A 23,742-nucleotide genomic window follows, 5' to 3' on the forward strand; every position below is an offset into this window, starting at 1 on the left:
TTATGCATATGATAGTTTTGTTTATTATTTATGATTAAATCTGTTATAAATCCTTCTGTATTTCAGGCCGACCTCATGTTGCTCTCCAGCAGCGAACCACTCAACCTGGTGTACATCGAGACGGCAGAACTGGATGGGTAAGTACATTTTTTGTGTTACGTCATGATGTGAGCTTGTTAAACATATAAAGAATACATGAGGGTAGGGGTGGGAATCTTTTGTATCTTTCAATTCGATGTAGTTCCTTGAATCAGTACATAATAGTGCTAATTGTCAGGACCTTGTTCAGTCCGCTGCGTGCTAATAAAGGGGAACATTATGGCGTGAAAGCACTTTCTCTTCCTTCTTTAGTTGTGTCTATTGTTTCTCCCTCTTCCTTTTATTTATCACCATCCTCTCCTCTTCCGCAGAGAGACTAACCTGAAGGTGAGACAGGCCCTGACCGTGACAGGAGATCTGGGAGAGGATATTGAAAAACTAGCAGACTTTGATGGTAAGACTTCTAGAGGACAACCAAGTGTGGATTTCTGAAATCACAAGCATTCAGAGTATGCACACTTACTCACTCTCTCCATCTCAGTTGCTATCTTCTTTACCAATACAAAAACCTGGATAAGCTGTTTTTATGCCACATTGTTCATACTTAGCTCAGCATTTTGCACATTGAAGCACAGCAGCAAAAAGAGCGAACACACAAAGACAAATGATACCTCAGTAAACAATATGTAAATATGTAATATGAAAATGTTAGCCTTTTAGACATTTGATGCTGTTACATTTTTATTGTATATTTATGTTTGCATTTTCTTCACCTATATGTCCATATTAGTTCCATGCGTATTGTTATATGTGTTTATTTATGGTTTTCTAATATTAACAGCATGTCTATTTCTGTGTGCATTGAGAGCAACAATAGACTAAGTCAAAAATCCTAACAATAAGTATTAGGCGACTAAACTGGGTTCAAAAGTCACACCTCAACGTTTTAATCCCTATTATAATCGATAGTCACACATGAATGATATGCATACATTTTTTAATAGGGGAAGTACGCTGTGAGCCCCCCAACAACCGCCTGGACCGCTTCATGGGAACACTAACCTACGCAGGTCAGAAATACTCGCTGGACAACGAGAAGATCCTGCTGCGAGGCACCACCCTGAGGAACACCGGGTGGTGCTTTGGACTGGTGCTGTTTGGAGGTGGGGAAGGACTCGCAGACATGTCTTCATCAATTAAGATTAACACAAACAGTACTTTAAGAGGCCCTATTACTGTATGCTTCTGAGGGTTTTCTCTTTCCTGTAGCATGTAAATGGTCAGTTCTCTTTTATTCAATTTTCACTCTTTTGCATTTACAATACATCACATATGAGAAGAATTACTTCTTCATCTTATGCCCAAATTCCAGCTGAGAGGGTCTTCTCTACAGCTGGCCTGATTGTGAATCGCCTCCGCACCCGCCTCTCCCCTGAGTAGACATGCTCATATTCTTAAACAAGAATGAGTATTGAATAGCTGCATTCTGTGCATAGGCCCTGTTATAGGTTGTTGATCTCTGTTGTAATACGGTTACTTATTTGAACATGTACAGTATTTATTTATTTTTCAAAATAAAAATAAAAAAATTCTTTGTAAATTCTTTTCCCACATTTTTTTTACATTTTTTTATAGGATATGTACATTTCGGTTAATCGGTTAACCGTTTTTTTTGGGGGTCGAATATTCTAATATACATTTGCTTTCAAATTCCCATCCCTAATATATATATTGCACATATTTAGTATTTAACAACAAGAGGTGCTATAGTCTGTGTTGTTGTGTGTGCGTGTGGTTGTATAGTCTGACCACTGCAGGAAGGAAGGACCTGCGGTATCTCTCCGTGAGAAAGCCGGGGTGCAGCAGCCTGTCGCTGAAGGAGCTGCACAGTGAGGACAGGGTGTCCTGGAGGGGGTGGGACACATTGTCCAGCAGGGGGAACAGCTTAGCTGCCATTCTCCTGTCTCCCACCACCTCCACAGTGTCCAGAGGACTCCCCAGGACAGAGCTGGCATTCCTTACCAGTCTGTTCAGTCTCTTCCTATCATCAGCCGAGATGCTGCTGCCCCAGCAGGCCACACCATAGAAAATGGCTGATGCCACAACAGAGTCATGAAAGGTCTGAAGGAGTGCCCCCTGCACCCAGAAAGACCTCAGTCTCCTCAGCAGAAAGAGTCTACTCTGTTCCTTTTTGTACAGAGCAGCAGAATTATCAGTCCAGTCCAGTTTATTGTTCAGATGAACATCCAGGTATTTGTAGGATGTTCACAATCTCTATACAATACACACATACACAAACAGGAACTATAGACATCCATTAGTGGAGGGGTGTCAGGCAAGCTGGCAGCTTCCAGTCCACATTTGTACCTGGTCCGACCTGGACTTGAACCGGGGCCCCTACAGTTCCCAAGCCAAGTCACTACAGACAAAGAAAGCAGAATTGTAATTAAGAAGGGAATATGAAAAACTAAACTTAAGTGCAATGTCTGATTCAAGTCTTATTTCACACTAAAAGGGGTTTAAAATTGAGGAAGTTATGAGATGATTTATTTGTTTCTGTTCCTCTTTTGCAGGTCCAGAGACAAAGCTGATGCAGAACTGTGGGAAAAGCACGTTCAAGAGGACCAGCATAGACCGACTGATGAATGTTCTAGTCCTTTGTGTGAGTCTTTTAATGATTTGCCCGTTTCCTCTGAATTTATGATAAACATCAGTTAAAGGGACAGTTCCCCCGACAAATCAAAGTATACACTTTCTGTCATGGGCCTAAACCGTGAACAAAGGAAGCAGGTATAAGTACAGAAAAGCATGCTTCAATTAAGATTAACAATAGTTTATATACAGTAAAGGGTAAAATAGTTTTTACCAGCTACTACTTTTAATAATAATAATAATAATAATACATTTGATTTATAAACGCGCCTTTCTAGGCTCTCAAGGTCGCCTTACAAGGTACACAAAGTTAAGTCTAGTTTTAGATTTATTGCAAAACTCTTCAAGATCTTGCAAAGTTATGAAATTGACATCTTGTTTAAGTGTGTGAAATAGTTTGGACTGCAAGAGTGTAACTTCCTACATAAAAAATGTATCTGGCTTTTCTGTATCTGTGCATCAGCTGTAATATAAACTTGCAAAACCGTTATTTACATATCTCCAACATTGTTGATGCATCAGAAATCAACACTTACTGTACTTACATTTTGTTTCTCAAAATGAGTTTGCGAGTTAAAGCAGGTTCAATTTTTGTGATGTATTTCCATGCAGATTTTCGGTTTCCTGGCTTTCATGTGCACCATCCTGGCGATAGGAAACTGCTTCTGGGAGCTGAACGAAGGCTCACAGTTCACAGTCTTCCTGCCCAGACAAGATGGCAACGATGCTGGCTTCTCCGCCTTCCTCACATTCTGGTCTTACGTCATCATCCTCAACACTGTGGTGCCCATATCTCTCTATGTTAGGTAAAGACGTGTGTGCAATGGCTATTTATTTAATGGGATTTTGAACTCAAATGCAGAGATGGCAAAAGTACACACATCCTTTACTCAAGTATAAGTACAGATACTCGTGTTTAAAAATAATCTGGTAAAAGTAGAAGTACTGACTAAACTTCTTTACTCAAGTAAACGTAAAGAAGTTTGGGATTCGAAATGTACTTAAGTAAAAAGTACCCATAACTACCATCTGTTTTAAAGAGTACCTGACCTCCCTTTATATTAATAGAACAATAATGTCATTGTTAGCTAATGAATGTTTCCATGCTGAACAACGGCAACATGACAACGTTTTCATTGGTCCCTCTTCTTTAGAGAAGACCAGGAAATGAAGGATACACGGATCGTGTTAAAATCAATAGGCACGCAATGACTCTAAATAATAATGATCACGCCACCAAACACAGATTCAAACTAAAGTAACGAGCCTGTTTTGAAAATGTAAGAAGTAGAAAGTACAGGTATTTGTGTTAAAAATGTAAGAAGTAAAACGTCTTCAGAAAAATAAGTAGTGGAGTAAAGTACTGATAGCAGAGAAATGTACTTAAGTACAGTAACGAAGTATTTGTACTCCACTACTTCCCACCTCTGCTCAAATGACATCAAACATCCAGTGAGAGTAGGGAAAAGTTAGCATAATGTTTAACGACAACTTCTTCTTCTTCCTGCTACTTCTTCGGCAGTGTGGAGATCATCCGGCTGGGGAACAGCTTCTACATCGACTGGGACAGGAAGATGTACTACTCACGGAGCGACACCCCCGCCGAGGCTCGCACCACCACGCTGAACGAGGAGCTGGGCCAGATCAAGTACGTCTTCAGTGACAAAACAGGGACGCTCACGCAGAATATCATGACCTTCAACAAGTGCTCTATCAACGGCAAATCATACGGTGAGACTCATGACTTCTACCCGTAGTTCTGACGCCGTTTTCTATAATCAAGTTTGTTTTTCGTTTTGTGAATACATCGGCTGCTCTGGAGACTTTTTCTCCACAACAATGGCAAGAGGCATCTTAGGGTTTCTGACTCAGAAAAAAGTGCCTTTGTTTGTGATTTATGATCAATGATCTATAATAGCACACAATGATGCCGCACAGCATTTTATAATTGTAATCATTCATATAGGAATACAGAATGATGTCATATATAAAGAACATATCGGCTATTCATTTGAGTACACATTCAATTCCAATACAAAGTTGTTTTTAATATTTGTATTAAAAAGCATACATACAGTACAGCATTGATACAGATTCATGTTGGGTGGATACCATGCTTCATTTTAGATGTCCAACTGCAAAATAAATACAAATAGAAGGAGAGGCAAAACAGAACAGAAAAATCATGACTCAAACTTTCAAAATCAAACAAAAAATAAATAAGATAATAATTAAAAAAGAATGAATAAAAATACAAAAATAAATGATTAACACGGTAGGAAAAAGCAAATAATAGTATAGTTCAATTAATTATAGTTCTTCTATATTCTTCATGCAACTGGTTCATTTATGTTTCTCAACTTAATACTTTTCGTTATCTTTTTCAGGTGATGTGTATGACTACACAGGTCAAAGACTGGAAATAACTGAGGTGAGCTGGATGTTGATAATTAAAATTCAGCAAGTCCTTATACCTAGATTGCAAATTAAGTCATTTGTTTTTTATGTCATATTTTTCTATACAACTTCCCTGTTCCCCTGTTTGTAACAGTGTTGCTTTATCATCTAGGAGTCATTGGATTTAACACTGTGGATGCTTAACCTCACAATCAATAAAATAACTGATTGATATCATAATGAGGATAAGGCTGGATTTTACCACATCAATTATATAAATGAACCTCTCTCTCTCTCTCAGCATACAGAGAGGGTGGACTTCTCCTTCAACGCGCTGGCGGACCCCCGCTTCATGTTCCACGACCACTCCCTGGTGGAGGCGGTGAAGCTGGAGAACCCAGAGGTCCACACCTTCTTCAGACTGCTGGCCCTCTGCCACACCGTCATGGCAGAGGAGAAGAAAGAAGGTTAACACATCCTCTGTCTTTGATAGATAAAACCAAATATCGTAGTGATCACAAATGACCAACTTCATCTAGACCTGAAGGCAAATCCTCTTCCCTGACTGACAAATAAAGACATTTCTGCTCCTTCAGGTGAGCTGTCCTATCAGGCGCAGTCTCCAGATGAGGGAGCTTTGGTAACCGCCGCCAGAAACTTTGGATTTGTCTTCCGCTCACGCACGCCGGACAGCGTTTCCATCGTGGAAATGGGACAGCAGCGCAGCTATGAACTCCTGGCCATCCTCGATTTCAACAACGTCCGCAAGAGGATGTCCGTCATAGGTCAGTAATCCTCTAAAAACAGATTGGAAATAATTGAGAGTTAAGGTTCCTAATCAGTATTCCTCTGTTTTTGGTGGGGGGGGGGGGTTTGGCCCACCAACAACCCACCTCAAAATTGTAGCCATGTGAGGTAAAAGAGAAATTATAAAACAACAAATGATAATCATGTAAAATGTAAATGGTCTGCAAAGGCTAAGATTCCAAAGCTCCCCCCAACTTAAACGCCTCTGTTGGACTCCTTTGATTACTTCTGTAACATAGTGACATCACTGTGTAACACGCATGCTTCTATTGGCTCGCGCTCCAACACATTGTATGATATAGGCTAAGGGGTGGGACATTTCTAAGTGGTTGACCAATCACAACAGACTGGGCTCTGGTTTCAGACAGAGGGTGAAAAGAGGTGCTGCAGCACAGGCAGTATGAGAAAAATAAAGAGCTTTTTGAACATTAAAGCATGGAGACATGTCACAGTAGAGACACTACATACTAAGCTTTGAAGCTGAAAATCAGCATAATAGGGCGCCTTTAAGTAGATCCCGTTTTTTTTTAATTCTGGACACTTTGGTGACATATACAAAATGATGCAATGAAAAAAAAAACAAGACTAGATATTAAAATAAAGCACTGCTTTCTTTTAATAATGTATTTCTTTGCTTTTTCCCTTTTTCTTATTCTTTATTTTCTATGTATTGTTTTTTTCTCATTAAGGCTAATCAAAACTGTGTCGATACATAACAGATCGGACTGTATTTTCGTATCATCATTTATTTCAATTGTGTGTGTGTGTGTGTGTGTGTGTGTGTGTGTGTGTGTGTGTGTGTGTGTGTGTGTGTGTGTGTGTGTGTGTGTGTGTGTGTGTGTGTGTGTGTGTGTGTGTGTGTGTGTGTGTGTGTGTGTGTGTGTGTGTGTGTGTGTGTGTGTGTGTGTGTAGTTCGGAGTCCAGAGGGGAAGCTCTCTCTCTTCTGTAAAGGCGCAGACACGATCATCTACGAGAGGCTGCATCGGTCCTGCAACAAGCTGATGGACGTCACTACAGAGCAGCTTAATGTCAGTAACATCTCACTGTGTGTGTATGTTTGTCAAAAAAAAAGTACATTTCTTTTTGAAAGGCAAGGCAAGTTTATTTAAATAGCACGTTTCAACACAAGGCAATTTAAAGTGCTTTACAAAAAGGAAAGACATTAAGAGCATTAAGAAATAGTGCAACGGAAACACATTTTAAAATGGCCTTTAAAAAAACTGTCATTGAAAAGCAAAGAGAATCAAATATACATAAAACAAACTATATATATAATAACACAGGTATAAAATACATGAATACAAGTTACAGTGCAGTGCAAGATATGAAAAGTTCAATTCAAAGCAGCGGCAAAAAGAACGAAAGTTAATTCTCACTCTCCATCTTTTGCCGGATGTCTGTCCCTGCATGGCTGTGTGTTAGTTATCTTGTCAAGTGTGTTTGTGTGTGTTTACAAAGTTCATCGTAATGAGCATGTGATCCATCAAACTGTGTACATGCAGTTACATCAAGTCCACAGAGAGGACATTTCAAAACCTTTCAAAAAGCTTGGGAATGGGGACACAGACATCAAACATAAAGTATTTACATGACATATTGTCAACACATCCAGAATTAAGAGAGTTCATGTATTATACAGAAACATTTCAAGCTCACACCACCCTAACCCTAACCAAACATCCCATAAACTAATCTCCCTAACTGCCTAATGGTCTAAAACATGTATTTAATCAGTCTAAACATCGGTTGAAATAAAAAAGATCAGAGCTATTTTAAAGATCCAAATAAGAGTTAAAAGGTTTTGAGCCGAGGTTAAAAAAATCAATCATTATTGGAAGCCAGTGGCCAAAGACTAAAATATGGATTATGTATTTGAGGCCTCATAAGGCTCATAAGGTCAGAAGTTTATACATCATTTCAAATGTAAAGAGAATCCATAGGTAAAAGGACCAAAAACAACAGCATCGCTCCATCTCGCAGTACTTTCCCACATCCCTACCTGACCATGACACCTACTGGTTCCTACTAAAGACATTCATCTTTAAAAAGAGCTTGCAAATGGTTTTTTTCTAAAGATGCTTTGTAATTTCCTGCTTGATGCTGTAGCTATTTTTACAAACTATTTAATACAATCTTTGTTTATTTATTAGGATTGTGTTGGATTGACTCAAGATAAACTACTGTAACATCTCCATGTTCATCTTTGTGGATAATTTACGTGTTTTTAATCCTTTTCGGAGCTCAGTGATTTGGAGGAGTAGCCCTTCTGCTGGGGTCTTTTTTCAGTTTCTATTAATTTCCTTATATCTCCCTTTAATTCATTTTTTCAGATCAAAAACGGATTATTTCCAAAATGTTTTTCTCTCCTCTTGGAGTTTATTGCCTGGGTCAGAAAATACACACAGCTAGGTGTATTCTGTTCCTATCTCTCAATACAGTCAGTGTGTGTGTGTGTGTTGGTTGTTCCAGGATCTGTGGGGTGAATTTATGAGTGTGTACTTGCATATGTAATCCATTCAAGTATGTACATGCCGCTCTACAGGAGTTTGCAGGGGAGGGTCTGCGGACTCTGGTGCTGGCCTACAAGGATCTGGATGAGGGGTATTTTAATGATTGGAAACAGCGCCACCATGAGGCCAGCACCCTGCTGGACGACCGGGAGAGCAAACTGGACGAGCTGTACGAGGAGATAGAGAAGGACCTGCTGGTAGGAAACATGACTCTTTTCACTAAGGCTCCTAATGTAAATACTGGATTTTGTGTTTGAATTGCATGTTGATTGTGTATCTGAATGTGTGTGTGCAGCTGCTTGGAGCGTCAGCCATCGAGGACAAGCTGCAAGACGGAGTCCCTCAGACCATCGAGCAGCTGTCCAAAGCAGACATCAAAATCTGGGTTTTGACTGGTGACAAGCAAGGTGCATAACTTCACATATAAAGAGAGAATTGTATTTACTATATATCGTATAACTGTTTTGGTTTGCAAGGCCGTTCAACCTTTTTTTACTTTTAATTTATTGAATTGGTTTGTCCCTATGTGTACTTAAAATATAAACTCACTTCTTTACAGGCAGTACAAGTTTAAAAAAAAGTATAATATGCCTTAAATCTGAGGGCATGTCCTTACATGTATAACAGAACGATTAAAATAAAACGATATTAAGAAGAAAAAAATGAAATATGTATATTTATATACACTTATTTTATGTATATATATATATATATGTATATTTTATGCATAGATACATACATACATACATACATACATACATACATACATACATACATACATACATACACACATACATAGATAGACACATTTAGTCCCAAATAAATCATGATTATACTAATGTATACAATAGTTCTGCTTATGGCCCATAATTATACAACAAAGTCAGTTGTGCCAAAACATTATTATCCAGCCACTTTATTTGGAGGTAAAGCATGAAGAAATGTTTTTTAAAATGCAAAGAAACACAATGTACACAAATATGTGTATCCAGTAAGCCAATCGTTAATCTTGGAAGAATTTCTACACCAAACATTGTGTGTCGAATTTCCTTTTTTTCTCTATTGTGGCAAAAGTTTAGTTGTCTGTCTGCTCATATTTCTAACCGCATTCGACCAAATAGATCAACCTTTGTATTTAGCTTTTTTTGAGTAACACAAATAATCCAGATACTCTAAGCCAGTGGTTCTCAACTGGTCAGGCCTCGGGACCCACTTTTTCCTTTGTCAATAAATCGCGACCCGAAATTTTGAACCACTCAAATCTATTCAACAAAAAATGGTGCTGTAATATATACGCTTTTCAGCATACAATATTAATTAAAGTGAAGTATAGTGCATATATCCCTTATATCCCTTCACAGAACTAAAGTATGCTTTTAAATAAGGTTTAATGCGATGATGGAATCAAAGCTGAACTGTATAACATAAAAAGACCCACATGCTGAAAACCCAACCCCAGAAGGGGGTCTGGGGGGATTCTCTCCCAGGAGATTTTTAGAACAACATATAAACTACTCATTCTGATACACTCTGAGAAGAAAATAAATAAATCTATTACTACCCGATATATTAATAATATTTTATGCCATTGTTTGTTTTTCACTTAGTTCTGAAGATGAACTTGCTGCTCCTCACAGAGAGAAGAGTAAAGAGGAGATAGTCTGTGTGAATTATTTTAAATTGTGGGTAAGGGTAGAGAGCTCCCATTGTTCTGTGACCTGTCAGTCATCAAACCGGGGGTCATATTTCATTATGTGTTCATTTTTATCTGAAGTTGTACCCATGGATGTATAAAGAATAGTTCTACGGCCACGGTATTCTCTGTGGAGACTTCCGGCAACAATCTTGATTCTGATTGGCCAGAAGACTCGAAAAAACATCAGCAAAGATGTTTTATTGAGAAGATGATCACTACGTGACAGAAGTTTTCAAAACCGTTTATGGTCTCCGGTACTTCCAGTTCAACGCCCACTGCATGCACTGCGTTAGAAAATTGGGCCTTCAGAATAAGTTTGACTTTTTTACACAAAAAAAAAAGAAGGAAAAAAAATAGAAATTCTATTTATTTTTTCTTCACTCACACATCTGCGACCCACTCGAAACGGGTCCGCGACCCACTTTTGGGTCGCAACCCACCAGTTGAGAACCACTGCTCTAAGCAGCATCCTAATTTTGCAATGTGCATCATAAAATATCCTATCTCCTATCAAGTATTTCCGATGCTGGCCTGAAAATCATGCTGAACCAGAGTCTTTAACTCTTATATGACTATTTTTATTTTATTTTTGTTCTGCTCTTCATATCTGTCTAAACAGTTTATTTACTAATAATTGATGTTCCAGAAACGGCGGAAAACATTGGGTACTCATGCAACTTACTGCGGGAGGAGATGAACGACGTCTTCATCATATCAGCCAATTCTCCCGAGGACGTCAGACAGGAACTGAGGTCAGAGGAAGTGTAAAGAAACAGTTTGAGTTCACACTGAACTGAAGAAACTGAGCTAATTATGAAGCGCTGCCGTGCATCCAACCATTTGTATTTTTTCAGGGATGCACAAACCTCCATGAAACCAGGAGAGGATTCAGTGTTTTTGCCGGAAGGCACTCTGGGTAAAGGTGTGAAAGTGATGGCAGACGAGGCGGTGAATGGAGAGTACGGATTGGTCATCAACGGACACAGCCTGGTACGCTATGAGAAGTTTCCCAATTACAATCTGTGACTTGGTATACTCATACCTAAACTGGGAGAAAGTGATATTTGTATATTGCAGCAAAACCTCAAAAATACATGACATAATATGGAACATTGCTTTCATTTGTGTGAAAATTAATTAACTTAAGCCCCACGGACCTGCCGAAGGGGCCGAAATCACAACATCTGCAAGCAAAAGTGTCTGAGGGCTTCTTACGATTTAATAAACTATGAATGTTTCCTATCCATGTAACGGGAAGAAACTCAGCTAACTGATCTCTTTTTTTTTTTTTTTTCACACAAAACCTCAAAGCTAACGCTGAGCCTCTGAATTAGCCACGGGCAAAAAAATATTAAGGCCGTTAGCACAGAACTCTAGCTATACCGATCGATATACTTATTGGATCTGCACAAACAAGCTTAGATAACATCCTGAGATTCCACAGATTATAGAAATATAAGTATCATCACTGAGCGATCAGAACTCGTGACAGGGGAAGCAAATACAGACAACACACGAGTAGCTTTAGTTAGCAAAACACGGAGATATGCTCACCTTAGCTGTTATTCTGATCAAAAGTCGTGTTCAATGGCATTAAAACAAGAAAAAACGCGGCTGAAGGTTAATCCATAGGTTATAGCAATGTGTCTGTCACTTTGAAAAAATTATTGATAATCCATAATTCAATTTTTATGCAAAAATCGGAGAAGAAAAATTAAGAAAAAATTAAGCTGCTAATGGTAGCTACCAGAGGCTAGCGCAGCTTCCGGTTTTTCTATGCGTCTCTCTCACTCCTTATTTGGTAAGCTGTGTGTGTATGTGGAACTTTCCCGCGATTCCATTGGCTCTGACGGTTAAAAAGAGATGTCAATCATCAAAATCGACCAAGGGGGGCCAGAGATATGGAAAATCCACCCAAATGACCCCAGAAGTGTTTTTTTTGTGCTAAATCTCTCTAAAAAGGTCAAATGTCACTTGTTTTGCATCAATCTTGATACAGGGTACTTATTATATGTTGTACTTTGGATTCCTAAAGCTTTTAGTCTACCTTACCATCATCCAAGGGTAGTTTTCACTATAAGTAAAAAAGAATTTTTGGACGGACTCTATAATTTACAGTTTTTTACTATGTTCAATCTGAATTTTCTTTAAAATAAAAAACATCTATATTGATTCTGACTTTTCTACATCCAACTCACAGGTTTATCATTACTTTGAGAAAAAATATTATTAATTTAACCCTTTTAGAAGGGACGATATGGTCATTTGTTCTGGGAATGTCATTTTCGAGCCTGAGACCTGAAAAACAGGCTTGGGGCCTAACAGGCCAGACCTATTTAATAAAGATTTGACCCCCTCATAAAAACTCAGAACCACCTTCACTGTTTGTACTTTGGACTTGCACCATTATGTTCATACTTGGACTTGCACTTTCAAATTGAGATGTATATATATTTAACATAACCATAATTATACATATCTCTATTTATGTAAACACCTTTAATATTAATTTATACTGACTTTTATTTTGTATTATTATCCTTGTGTAAACCTACATTTATGCTGGGATAAATATCTTAATCTAAATCTTAATAAATTCATTTAGTTACAGTCGAGCGAAAATGCAATTAGAAATGCAATATACAACACCCAAGTAAGACTTCAGCAGTGCCTCTTTTTAATTTGTTTTGCAAAAAATATCTGATCTTTGCTTAATCTGACCACATCAGTCCAAGCCCATACCTGGTTTTTACTACCGCCTATTGGTATTTTAGCTACATCCAGTCTCTGACACTGTACAGGTTATATTTTCAGCTGTTGTATAATTCCGTTTCTCATCCCTTCCCTATCCCCCCCCCATGTTCCCTCAGGCGTACGCCCTGGAGCGCAGCATGGAGCTGGAGTTCCTGAGGACAGCGTGCATGTGTAAGGCTGTGATCTGCTGCAGGGTCACTCCTCTGCAGAAGGCTCAGGTGGTGGAGCTGGTGAAGAAGTACAAGGGGGCGGTGACCCTGGCCATAGGAGACGGAGCCAACGACGTCAGCATGATCAAAGGTACCAGAGCAGCTCTATGTGTAGAAGTTAAAGATAACATCACATAACATGTCAATTAGCTCTTGATTTACAAAAAGGACTTGCATAAAGTTCAATATCATAGACATGTCTACGGGGGCATTTTGGGTATGTTGCCCAAGGACACTGACATGTTGTAGGAGCCGGGGATCGAATCACTAACACTCTGATTTGTAGACACCAAACCCCCCCCCCCCCCCCGAGACACAGCCACCCCTTTTAAACATGTGTTTCATCCCACAAGAGAAAACTGTCCTGGAGAATTAGGGCATGAAGGAGTACTTATAACAACCTAAATACATAAAAACGCAGTCAATTGTTTTGAAGTTATTTAGCAAGTATTTTAACGTTTGATGAAAAATGTTTCAACAAAATTAGCAATTGTTTGCTTTCCAGTTTCTTATAAGTGAGAATGTTCTGCTTTCATTTGTTAAACTATCGACATAACAGAACAAGCAGTCTTTAGACATTACCCGACAGTCTGTGAAATTGTCTTTTTTTTTCACTTATCAATTATCAATGTCTGCTGCAAACATGTCCCGATATTCCGATGATCTGATGAGTATTTTCAGCTTGTTTTGGTGCATCTCTGCCCCCTAGTGGCCACAAATTGAGTTATGCAGCTTTAAGTTGCAACATTTTATGTGTTATCGCAGGAAACAAGAACAAAGTGACAGATATTTTCTTCACTAATAGCAAATATAAATGTATTTTTATCCTAGCTGTTTCTTTGGATACAGAGTGATTCAAACACCTCTTTTCTTCCTCTCTTTGTCCACACAGCGGCTCATATAGGCGTGGGCATCTCAGGCCAGGAGGGCATGCAGGCGGTCCTCTCCAGCGACTACTCCTTCGCCCAGTTCCGCTTCCTGCAGCGCCTCCTGCTGGTGCACGGCCGCTGGTCCTACCTGCGCATGTGCAAGTTCCTGCGCTACTTCTTCTACAAGAACTTCACCTTCACCTTCGTCCACTTCTGGTTCGCCTTCTTCTGCGGCTTCTCTGCGCAGGTGAGAGTCCACTACGATGGAGGAGGAGGAGGGGGAGGGAGGATGGAGGAGGGAGGAGGGAGGAGGGAGGAGGGAGGAGGGAGGAGGAGGAGGAGGAGGAGGAGGAGGAGGAGGAGGAGGAGGAGGAGGAGGATAATTTACTGTCTTCTTTTAATGGTTTAATGGTCTCTAAATATCTCAAATATATTTTGCAAAAAGTACTCCATGGCGTTTTTCTAATGGCCTTTTGGAGGGGCTTGAATCTTGACCTTGCTGCATCTGTATTATTAATATAATGTAAATATATCAGCGACTAAACAAGTACCTATTTTTCAGATCTTACTTCTGGTGTTTTACCTAGAATAGGGATTTTTTTTTTTTGCGCTGCTACTTCTTCTTTACAAAATAAACATCTTTAGCTCTTCTTTGTTTAAGAATAAGTTTTGCAACTTTGTCTTTCAGACGGTGTACGATGAGTGGTTCATCACACTCTACAATCTGGTGTACACAGCACTACCTGTCCTGGGAATGAGTCTGTTCGATCAGGTCATTTAAATATATTATCATTATGACTATGATTATGTATATGAATTACATGTATGAGTATTTATGTATGTTGTTTATTTATTTATTGTATTATTACTATTATTATTTATTTATCATTAGTACTAATACTTTACTTATTTATTTATTATTTATTTTTCATTCACGTATTAAAACAAATCCTGCTATTGGAAAAAGGCATACACTAAGCCTGAGGCATGTTTATTTGTTTTGTATTTATTAAACTGCTTGTAAATCAATCAATCAATCTAAGATAATAATAATACAAATACATACAGGTTCATAAAGTGTGTATGTAGTACGTGAATCTATTGCTCTGGAAAAAACATTGTAACATCTCAAGCTCTATGGGAGCCATTCCATTCCAGTGTTTGTTGAATACCAACACAGATCAAATATGTCAGTAGTTTATAGAATACAATACAAATATGTTAATAGTACTCAAACACATACCTATAAATAGTAAAACCAGAGAAACTGATAATTTTGCAGTGGTCTCTTCATTTTTTCTAAAGCCGTTTATCATTAAAAAAAACAGCTGACTTATTCTCTCCGCCCCCCCCCCCCCCCTGCTGGTCAGGATGTGAACGACGTGTGGAGTTTCCAGCAACCTCAGCTCTACGTGCCCGGTCAGCTCAACCTGTACTTCAGCAAGAAGGCCTTCTTCAAGTGTGCCCTCCACAGCTGCTACAGCTCCATGGTGCTCTTCTTCATCCCCTACGCCGCCATGCACGACACGGTGAGGGGGGACGGGAAGGACGTCGCCGACTACCAGTCCTTCGCCCTGCTCACACAGACATGTCTGCTGTTTGCCGTCACCATCCAGGTGAGAGGAAGCTTTACTCTTATGGATAGTCTTTTTCAGTAATCAGGCTTAGAATTAAAGGTCACCTATTATGCAAAATCCACCTTTTCATGTATTTTTTACATAAACATGTGTCCCCTCTGTGTAAAGAGATTCTGTAAGTTTCAGGAAAAAAGATTCCCTCTCTTTTTGTCCTGATCCATTTCTATAAAAACCTGTCTGAAAATGAGCTGATCAGATTTTTTGCCACTTTATGATGTCATAACGATTTTTTGGCTTGTGTAACCATTAGCCAATAACCAACCAAGGTAACCCCCCCCACACCTTATCACCTGAATCTCCTCCTAGAGCAAAAGAGTAAAAGACACAGAATCCGCACTATTGAAACAGAGCTGAAACAGAGGGGATTATGGGATGCTACAATGATCTGTTCGGTATTTGGAGCCAAACACTTCAGAGACATGTTTTGCATATATCTGAGACCTATAATATATTGATGAAAAACAGTATAATAGGGGACCTTTAAACAAATGACTCATATGTTGTGTTTTCTCTCCGTGTTCATAGTTGGGTTTGGAGATGTCTTACTGGACGGCGGTGAACACTTTCTTCGTGTTGGGCAGTCTGGTCATGTACTTTGTTGTCACGTTCACCATGTACAGTAACAGCATGTTCCTCATGTCTCCGTCAGCCTTCCCTTTTATCGGTGAGTGGGCAATTCATTAACTTACAAGATAATTGAATTTAAAGAAAGTCTTATGTACGTTTCCAACATTCGTCTTGGTTAGCGAGTAATGCTTTGCTTATATTTTATAAGCCTCTGACAGAGAAAGGTTGCCAGTATAATTCAAATGAGTTTGATTATACTTGCAAACACAGTGTCTACCAAAACTGGCTCTGATCACTGATGTGTGATTATCCAAAATAAAGTTTATTTTTTTAGATAATCAAATTCTCCGCACCCTTGTGTCAACAAGGTCACCAAGGTCAGTTTTTCCTTTTTTTCAGAAAAACATTACTTGCATCGTTGTCAAAAAGTATCCTTTAAATCTTGACATGAAATTTGGCAGTTAACATTTCAAACAATGTCCAACTCGAGTGATGTTTGTTTGTGGAAGTTGCCTGAACTTCTCTTCAACAATAGAAAATGATATTATATCTCAGGAATTAAATGTTTTATTGTTAATCTTGTCTGTTGAACAGTTAAAATTTATATTTTTCCCCTCGTTTAATATTACTTCTATCCAGAAAGTAAAGGTTATAAGTGCATTTTTTTTTTAAACTGACATTTGGAAAACATAGAAACATTTACAAATCGTATTATGTGTGTTTATCCAGGAACAGCCCGTAACTCTTTGAACCAGCCCAATATTTGGCTGACGATCCTCCTCACCTCCATCCTGTGTGTCCTTCCTGTGGTCACATACCGCTTCCTGTTTATTCAGCTCTGCCCCACCATCAACGACAAGGTACACATGAAGCTACACTTAACCCTCCAGGCATGCTAAGAGTTAAATTATGCGTTTTTTTTTTAATATAAATTGATTTTAGGTCTCAGCTTCCTTTTAATATTTTTGAAGAAATCCTCTGGAGGTTTGCTGGAGGCTATCATCATTATCATTATCATTCACACACACACACACACACACACACACACCCACCCACACACACACACACACACCCACACACACACACACACACACACACACACACACACACACACACACACACACACACACACACACACACACACACACACACACACACACACACACACACACACACACACACAGAGAAAATGAAAAGTAGCCAGAACTTTTATAGAAACGATCTTAAAAACGATTTTAAAATTACAAAGCTAGTAAATCATGACAAAATACTTGAAAAATAAAAATATATGCAGCAATCGAAATTTAAATTGGGAGCTGTGCAGATTTAAAAAGAAATTGCCTTGAACATAAATGTACAAAGTATACAGAGTGATGTGCAGGGTTCATAGTATTTAAGTTAACAAGATGGGTTCCAATAATTATTTAGCCAACAATCAAGCTGTAAGATGAGGGATATTTCTCAAACATGACAAACTTATTTAGCTCTGCTTCTCATCAAAACCAGTATGTAAAATGTTCTAACTGCTATAAAAATATCTAGCACAACATAGTGATTATAGCCACATCAAACATCTTGGTCCTTGAAGACTCATCATTTCCCCAAATGAATCTCGAAATAAGTAAGCACATGTTTTGGATAAGTGAGCCAGCCTTTTAACAATCTGCCCCAAACTCTCAGATGATGTTCAAGGTGAGACAGGCCAAAGCCACACCCGCCCCCCCGCCTCGACGCACCCGAATCCGGCGCACCAGCTCCCGCCGCTCAGGCTACGCCTTCTCCCACGCGCAGGGCTACGGGGACCTGGTGACCTCGGGGCGCTTCCTGCGGCGTCCCGCTTTGTCCCGATCCTCAGGTTTGACCAACGCAGGCCGCACCACCACGGGCTTCAGTCCCATGGGCCGATCGGCGGGATACAGCCCGACGGGACGGCCGCAGAACGCCAAGGTCCCGGATGTGGAAGTTACGTCGCTGCAGATGTACAGAACTATCACTGACCCTTCCCTCTGACAGAGAGAGGGTTCACTTTAAGATCTGGGAGGAGGAATGATGTCACCTGGACAGCAACTGGTGTTTTAAAAGCTTCCATTTGTTCAATGAAGAACTTGCTTGGGCTTTCCGGAAAACATCATATTATCTGCACGGTCATCCAAGACAAGGTTTTGAAATGACCGTGCATTTTATTTTGTAACACTTTTATCAAAGGGAACTACAGCAAAGTGTGTCGATGGATCCCTTTCTTTAGATCATGAGTGTTCATGTTCAACATGCCTCATGCATAGCCATCAAATGAGAGGACAATGGAAACAGCTACAGGGTGATTCACTCACAGATAGGAACAACCACAGAAACCAGGGGAAACCTTTTGGCTTCAAGAAAAGGACAAGTGTCATCATGTTTACAGATTTCCTTTACCTCGGGAGTCTAGATGCACAGCAGGGCTTTGTGCAGAGGAAACAACCAGCAAAGCCATTTTTGTATACAATTATTTGTTATTTTTATTTTTGGTGTCTTTTTTAAAGCATTTTATTGTTTTCTCTTTAAAGATTTTTGCACTTTGGCAGTGGGAGATAACTGAATGTTTGAATGATCATGAATGTTTCGTAGACAAAGTTCATATTCTCAGTGACGGCAAAAGTTTAAAAAATCTGCAGGTTTATAATTGTTTACTTCAATCAACCTTCTCTGTCTGCATTTAAGAGGTTTATCGTACTGTACACAAAGTTATATTGGTGATATTTCAATCGATTCCTCAAGTCCAGTAGTTCAGCATCTTCAGTGCAGTCTTGGCATTCTGCATTCAGAGCCAAACGCATGTAACTCTGTTAAAGGGCCAGTGTGTCGTATTTATTAGGATCTTTTAGCAGAAATAAATATGTATAATATTAATTTCATTAATGTAAATCCTCTTTAGACCAAGATTGGTTGTGTGTATGTGATCTTAGGATAAGCACATCTACATTCAGTTGGCTGCAATGCTTGATACTGCTAAATCCTACAAACTGCAGGTCCCTTTAAACGTGACGTATAAGTCATTTTGATTTTACGTATCAGATACTCCATATCATTACAAGTCATTATTTTACTAACGAACTAGCTTGCTGCAGTGTATGTGGCAATCAACTTGGTAGTAAGCAGTATTTCTAATTACTTTCCTCCATCTTTTTCTCTTCAGCTTACTGAAAATAAAATTCCTGTATATTGCAATGCAGAAACAGCGATGACAAGAATGTTCGATGGAAGATGATGAGGTTTTATGCAAGCCAGTCAAGAACTAGTAATGTTTTTATGTGAAGCAAACATATTTTATACAGTCCGGTAGCTTGTCCCCTCTGTGGGATCAATCTTCAAGTCATTATTTTGGTGTTTGAAGGTTTCCAAACTGATTTTTTTGTGTGTAATTGTACACATAATATCTGACCATATCTTTCTTTTTCCGTGGATATGCAATTACTGTTTTTAATCGCTCATCATCTTTTCATCTACAGTTACATTTAAACCATTAGAGCGGCCCTATTATCCCTTTCCTGTAGTGTGTGATATAGGTTTCTGTGCATGTAAATGGTCTGCAAAGGCTAAAATCCCAAAGTTTCTCTCCAACACTCCCCCCCTGCCTGAAACACCTCCACTGGACTCCTTTGTTGACTTCTGTAACATAGTGACGTCACTACGTAACACTTGCGCTTCTATTGGTAAGCGCTCCAACACATTGTACGGGATAGGCTAAGGGTGGGACATCTCTAAGCTAAGTTGACCAATCACAACAGAGCCGGCCAGCTAACCAATCAGAGCAGACTGGGCTCTGGTTTCAGACAGAGGGTGAAAAGAGGTGCTGCAGCACAAGCAGTATGAGAAAAATAAAGAGCTTTTTGAACATTAAAGTATGGAGACATGTCACAGTAGAGGCACAAAATACAATTATGAACCTGACATTGAGAATAATAAGGCCCCTTTAAGAAGGATGGTGGATGCCTTAACGTCATAAACGGTAGTGTGTGTATCTGTAACCACATGCGATTCAATCAGTCGTATTAAATATCAGCACACTAAAAGTTAAACCAAAGAATATGATTTATTAAGGCTTTGTGTGTTGTAGTCTAGTTTAAAGAGTCTGATGCTGGAGGTCAGTGTGAAGCTGATTTGCACCACTGCCAACTCAGTTTTTATTACTGCAAAGTGTTCACCATGGAAATATATTGAAGGTGCAGAATAAAACATTTAATCCATGTTTGTAAGCGGTTTCCTGCAATTGTATCTTTGTCAAAATGTTTATTATTTTTTAAATCAAGCTAATTTGGTTGTTTGTTTATCGATGTTGAATGTTTTCGGTGACGAAAGGTATGGTAGATAATCCAGTTTGTGTTTAAACTGGAAATAATTGCTTAAGAAAAGATGGTGACAGCTTTATATCTTGCCCAAATTGCAGGTCTGCTAATGTCTTTTTACAATATTTCTGTGGTACTTTCCAAAATAAATTGTAGCCATAATAAAAACGTAAGATATCCATCAGTATATTACTATCAGATATATTTAGCCCTGAAGACTGAAGCTGTAACATGAGGAATATTTTTTACAATTATTTACCAAACATGAAAATATCATTTAGCTCTGCTTTTCCTCATAATCATTTTGTAAAAGGTTTTTACTGTAATAAAAAGATCTAAAAGATCAAGGTGTCTGTGCTCTCTAACCTTTTTTCCTTTAAGAAAAATATGTGTAATTTACATTTCTTTTTTGAGAGGCGTTTTTCTCTTGAATGCAGTGTATTTTTCTAAACTTAGAGGTACTGTAGACATTTTTTTTTCATACAACTTAAATAATGGTTTATGGCCAATTCAGTGTTTTCACAGTTTTCCACTGATACTTTGGGCCACTGGGTCTGGAAGGGCGGTTCAATAATTCGTCCATGAATCCAAATGTGAGTGATTCTGTATCATAGTGGCTCTGCTTTTAGAACATATTATGTGCACCAGTGGTTTTCTGTATATTTTCTCTGTGACATACCTTGTATAATGTCTGGACAGAGAAAGGACTTTACACTGCCTCTTCATCTCCACCATAAGTCCAATAGAATTTTGAATGAACTTTAAAGTACTGGTTGACCGGCAAATGTTCACACAACATTTTTTTTTTAAATGATCAGAGACTGCCCAGAGCCCAATCTTTTTATAATCCATCCACATGTTCAGAAACAGCAACCAAAATGAAAAGAGAAGGTAGAGATATTACTCATAGTTATTAGAGAAATTAATGTCAGTAAAATTAAAGAACATTTGAAATGAAAGTAAACATAACATATAATTGAGTTTTTATCAAATTCTTTGTCTAATAAAACTACAAAATGATGCTGAGCCATCTGACTGCTGTCCGATAGCTGTCACCAGCAGATGGTGTAATAACCCTTTAAACCACAACAGTACAATATCTCAGCCAAAGCCTCCATCATGTTTCCAATTACTATTGTGTAACATTGAATGAATATTGTCTTGCTGGAACACAACTGTGGAGCTTCATTAAAGAAAGAAAAAACAACACTCTCCTGTTATATTGAGGGACACAGGCAGTAATATATGCAGTATGTAATATATGACACTGAACTGTTGTCTTGCTGGTGGTCTGGTGAAGAGTATTTGTTACACCCCACCCTTAAAATGGCCCTATGATGCTAACAAAATTCCACCACTGACCCAAATAGAACACAAATAATCAAATCCATAGAATTTATTATAATCAAATATAGTGTACAAATATCCATCCTGGACAGAGGCAGATCCACAGTCCTCCCCCCCGCCAGAGGCCTCTCTTCTGCTGCTGAACTGGAGCTTTTAACCTCTTCCTTCTCCAGGTGCACCTCATCTGAACTAAGTTGCAGCAACGCAGCACACCTGACGAACTACAGGGAAAAAGGAACACATACAGCCGTAATACCCCCACTCTTAAAACAATGAATAAATAGAAAACTAACACCGTACTATTCTATTCATTAACATGTATGTGTAATTTCACTGAATGTTTAAGGCTGTATGTAAGGCAGCCAAACACACATAAGCACACTAGGCTTAATATATCAATATGAAAACAAATGTGCATAAGATCAGACAACTATTTAGGACTACTGACAAAAAGTGTCAACCTGGGTCAAATGTGGAACAACAAGATTTACTAACTAAGATGCTGCCACATAGAATAAGCAGCGACCACACAAGTAGCCAAATCAATTAAACAAAATGACTACCACCATGAGGTGACAAACAAACTACAAAGCCAACCAAGTTACTGCGTTTACCGACACAAACCGTAACACACATGTCCAACATAGTGTGGAGTGCACAGCCACAAAACAAAAGGATCACCACAAGTAGACCAACTACAAAGTTGCTGCCATTCACTAATAGCAACACACTATGATCCAACAAAAGTGAACTGCCACTCCACAACACAAAAATGGTCACCATGTGATCTTCCGACCACATACACAAGTTACTGATGGATGCAGGAAACCAGCAACACAAGCTCACTTGACGAACCAGGCATTAGCAACTACTAATTTGCTACAATTAAATACATGGCAGCCACAACACCCATGTGACCACCAAAAAGTGGACTGCAACAACCACAACACACATGGTCACACTGTAGTAAACTACACACACATTTTGCCCACTTACACCTAAGCAGCAATCCGAAAGTGACCCAACAAATATGGAGTGCAGTTATCACCACCTAAAAATGTGACAAACCACAAGTTACTGAACGTACAGTTATTATAGCTACACAGAATGGCCCAAAAAAAGAAGAGTCACAAGTTGCTGTGTAAAAACTGTGAATACAAGCAGTAGTGAGGCACCCCAACCCTGAGCTGCTGGTGGAGATTACTAACTTAAAGGGGACCTATCATGCAAAATGCACTTTTGTACGTCTTTTATACATGAATATGTGTCCCCGGTGTTCCAGGGAACTCACCAAGTGTCAGAAAACACAACCCTCTCTATTTTCCTCCATACCCAAATCTCTAAAAAAGGGGCTGCAACGGATCTGATAAAAACTGATCCAGATTTGAACACTGTCCTGACTACGGCTATTGGGCCAACTCCACCAATCAGGAGGAGACAGCCACGGCCATTGCCGTTCGAAAGCGCTGGAGACGCTGTAGTACATATGCCAGGCCTGTAGATGGTGCTGTTCTCACAGAATCTGCCCTTGCAAAAACAGAGCTAAAAAATGTCAAATTGAGCAAAATGAGGCATGGCTAAAATGCATGATCTGTTTGGTATTTTGAAAAAAAAAAAGTATAAATATGCCTTATATAGGTATGGTCCTACACTATATTATTCAAATATAGCATGATAGGTCCACTTTAACCTAGCCTAGCCTAGCTAGTCTTCAGTGGCTTGCCAAGCTCGAGGCGACTTTAAACGCTGAACTCAGTATATCACCAAAGACCATAGATATAGCCTACAGCAATAAACTAAAGCTTACTCCCACACAGGATTACCACCAAAAATAAGAAAGGCAAAACAAAAAAGTGGCAAGATCTTCCAACCTGCCTGGTGACTAGTCAGGGTGCTCAAAACTGAAATTGCTAGCTGGTGAAACAATCAAATG

The 23,742-nt window shown here is 39.0% G+C and overlaps 1 protein-coding gene across 1 annotated transcript in view; it reads left to right on the forward strand.

Moving 5' to 3' along the window:
* Positions 1 to 19,730, forward strand: part of LOC117472758 (phospholipid-transporting ATPase ID-like) — a 45,761-nt gene extending 26,031 nt beyond the window's left edge. The window contains exons 8-28 of the mRNA XM_034118147.1: positions 67 to 137; positions 411 to 493; positions 1,044 to 1,202; positions 2,613 to 2,701; positions 3,304 to 3,497; positions 4,214 to 4,422; positions 5,079 to 5,122; positions 5,390 to 5,555; positions 5,685 to 5,873; positions 6,808 to 6,923; positions 8,438 to 8,602; positions 8,701 to 8,812; positions 10,748 to 10,853; positions 10,956 to 11,091; positions 12,972 to 13,155; positions 13,957 to 14,180; positions 14,622 to 14,705; positions 15,304 to 15,549; positions 16,096 to 16,234; positions 16,867 to 16,997; positions 17,818 to 19,730. Of these exons, the coding sequence (XP_033974038.1) occupies positions 67 to 137; positions 411 to 493; positions 1,044 to 1,202; positions 2,613 to 2,701; positions 3,304 to 3,497; positions 4,214 to 4,422; positions 5,079 to 5,122; positions 5,390 to 5,555; positions 5,685 to 5,873; positions 6,808 to 6,923; positions 8,438 to 8,602; positions 8,701 to 8,812; positions 10,748 to 10,853; positions 10,956 to 11,091; positions 12,972 to 13,155; positions 13,957 to 14,180; positions 14,622 to 14,705; positions 15,304 to 15,549; positions 16,096 to 16,234; positions 16,867 to 16,997; positions 17,818 to 18,147 (3,177 nt within the window). The 3' untranslated portion in view covers positions 18,148 to 19,730. The remainder of the gene's footprint in view (positions 1 to 66; positions 138 to 410; positions 494 to 1,043; positions 1,203 to 2,612; positions 2,702 to 3,303; positions 3,498 to 4,213; positions 4,423 to 5,078; positions 5,123 to 5,389; positions 5,556 to 5,684; positions 5,874 to 6,807; positions 6,924 to 8,437; positions 8,603 to 8,700; positions 8,813 to 10,747; positions 10,854 to 10,955; positions 11,092 to 12,971; positions 13,156 to 13,956; positions 14,181 to 14,621; positions 14,706 to 15,303; positions 15,550 to 16,095; positions 16,235 to 16,866; positions 16,998 to 17,817) is intronic.
* The last annotated feature ends 4,012 nt before the right edge of the window (positions 19,731 to 23,742 follow it).

This window comes from Trematomus bernacchii, unplaced genomic scaffold (genome assembly GCF_902827165.1).
Source record: "Trematomus bernacchii unplaced genomic scaffold, fTreBer1.1, whole genome shotgun sequence".
Lineage (NCBI taxonomy): Eukaryota > Metazoa > Chordata > Actinopteri > Perciformes > Nototheniidae > Trematomus > Trematomus bernacchii.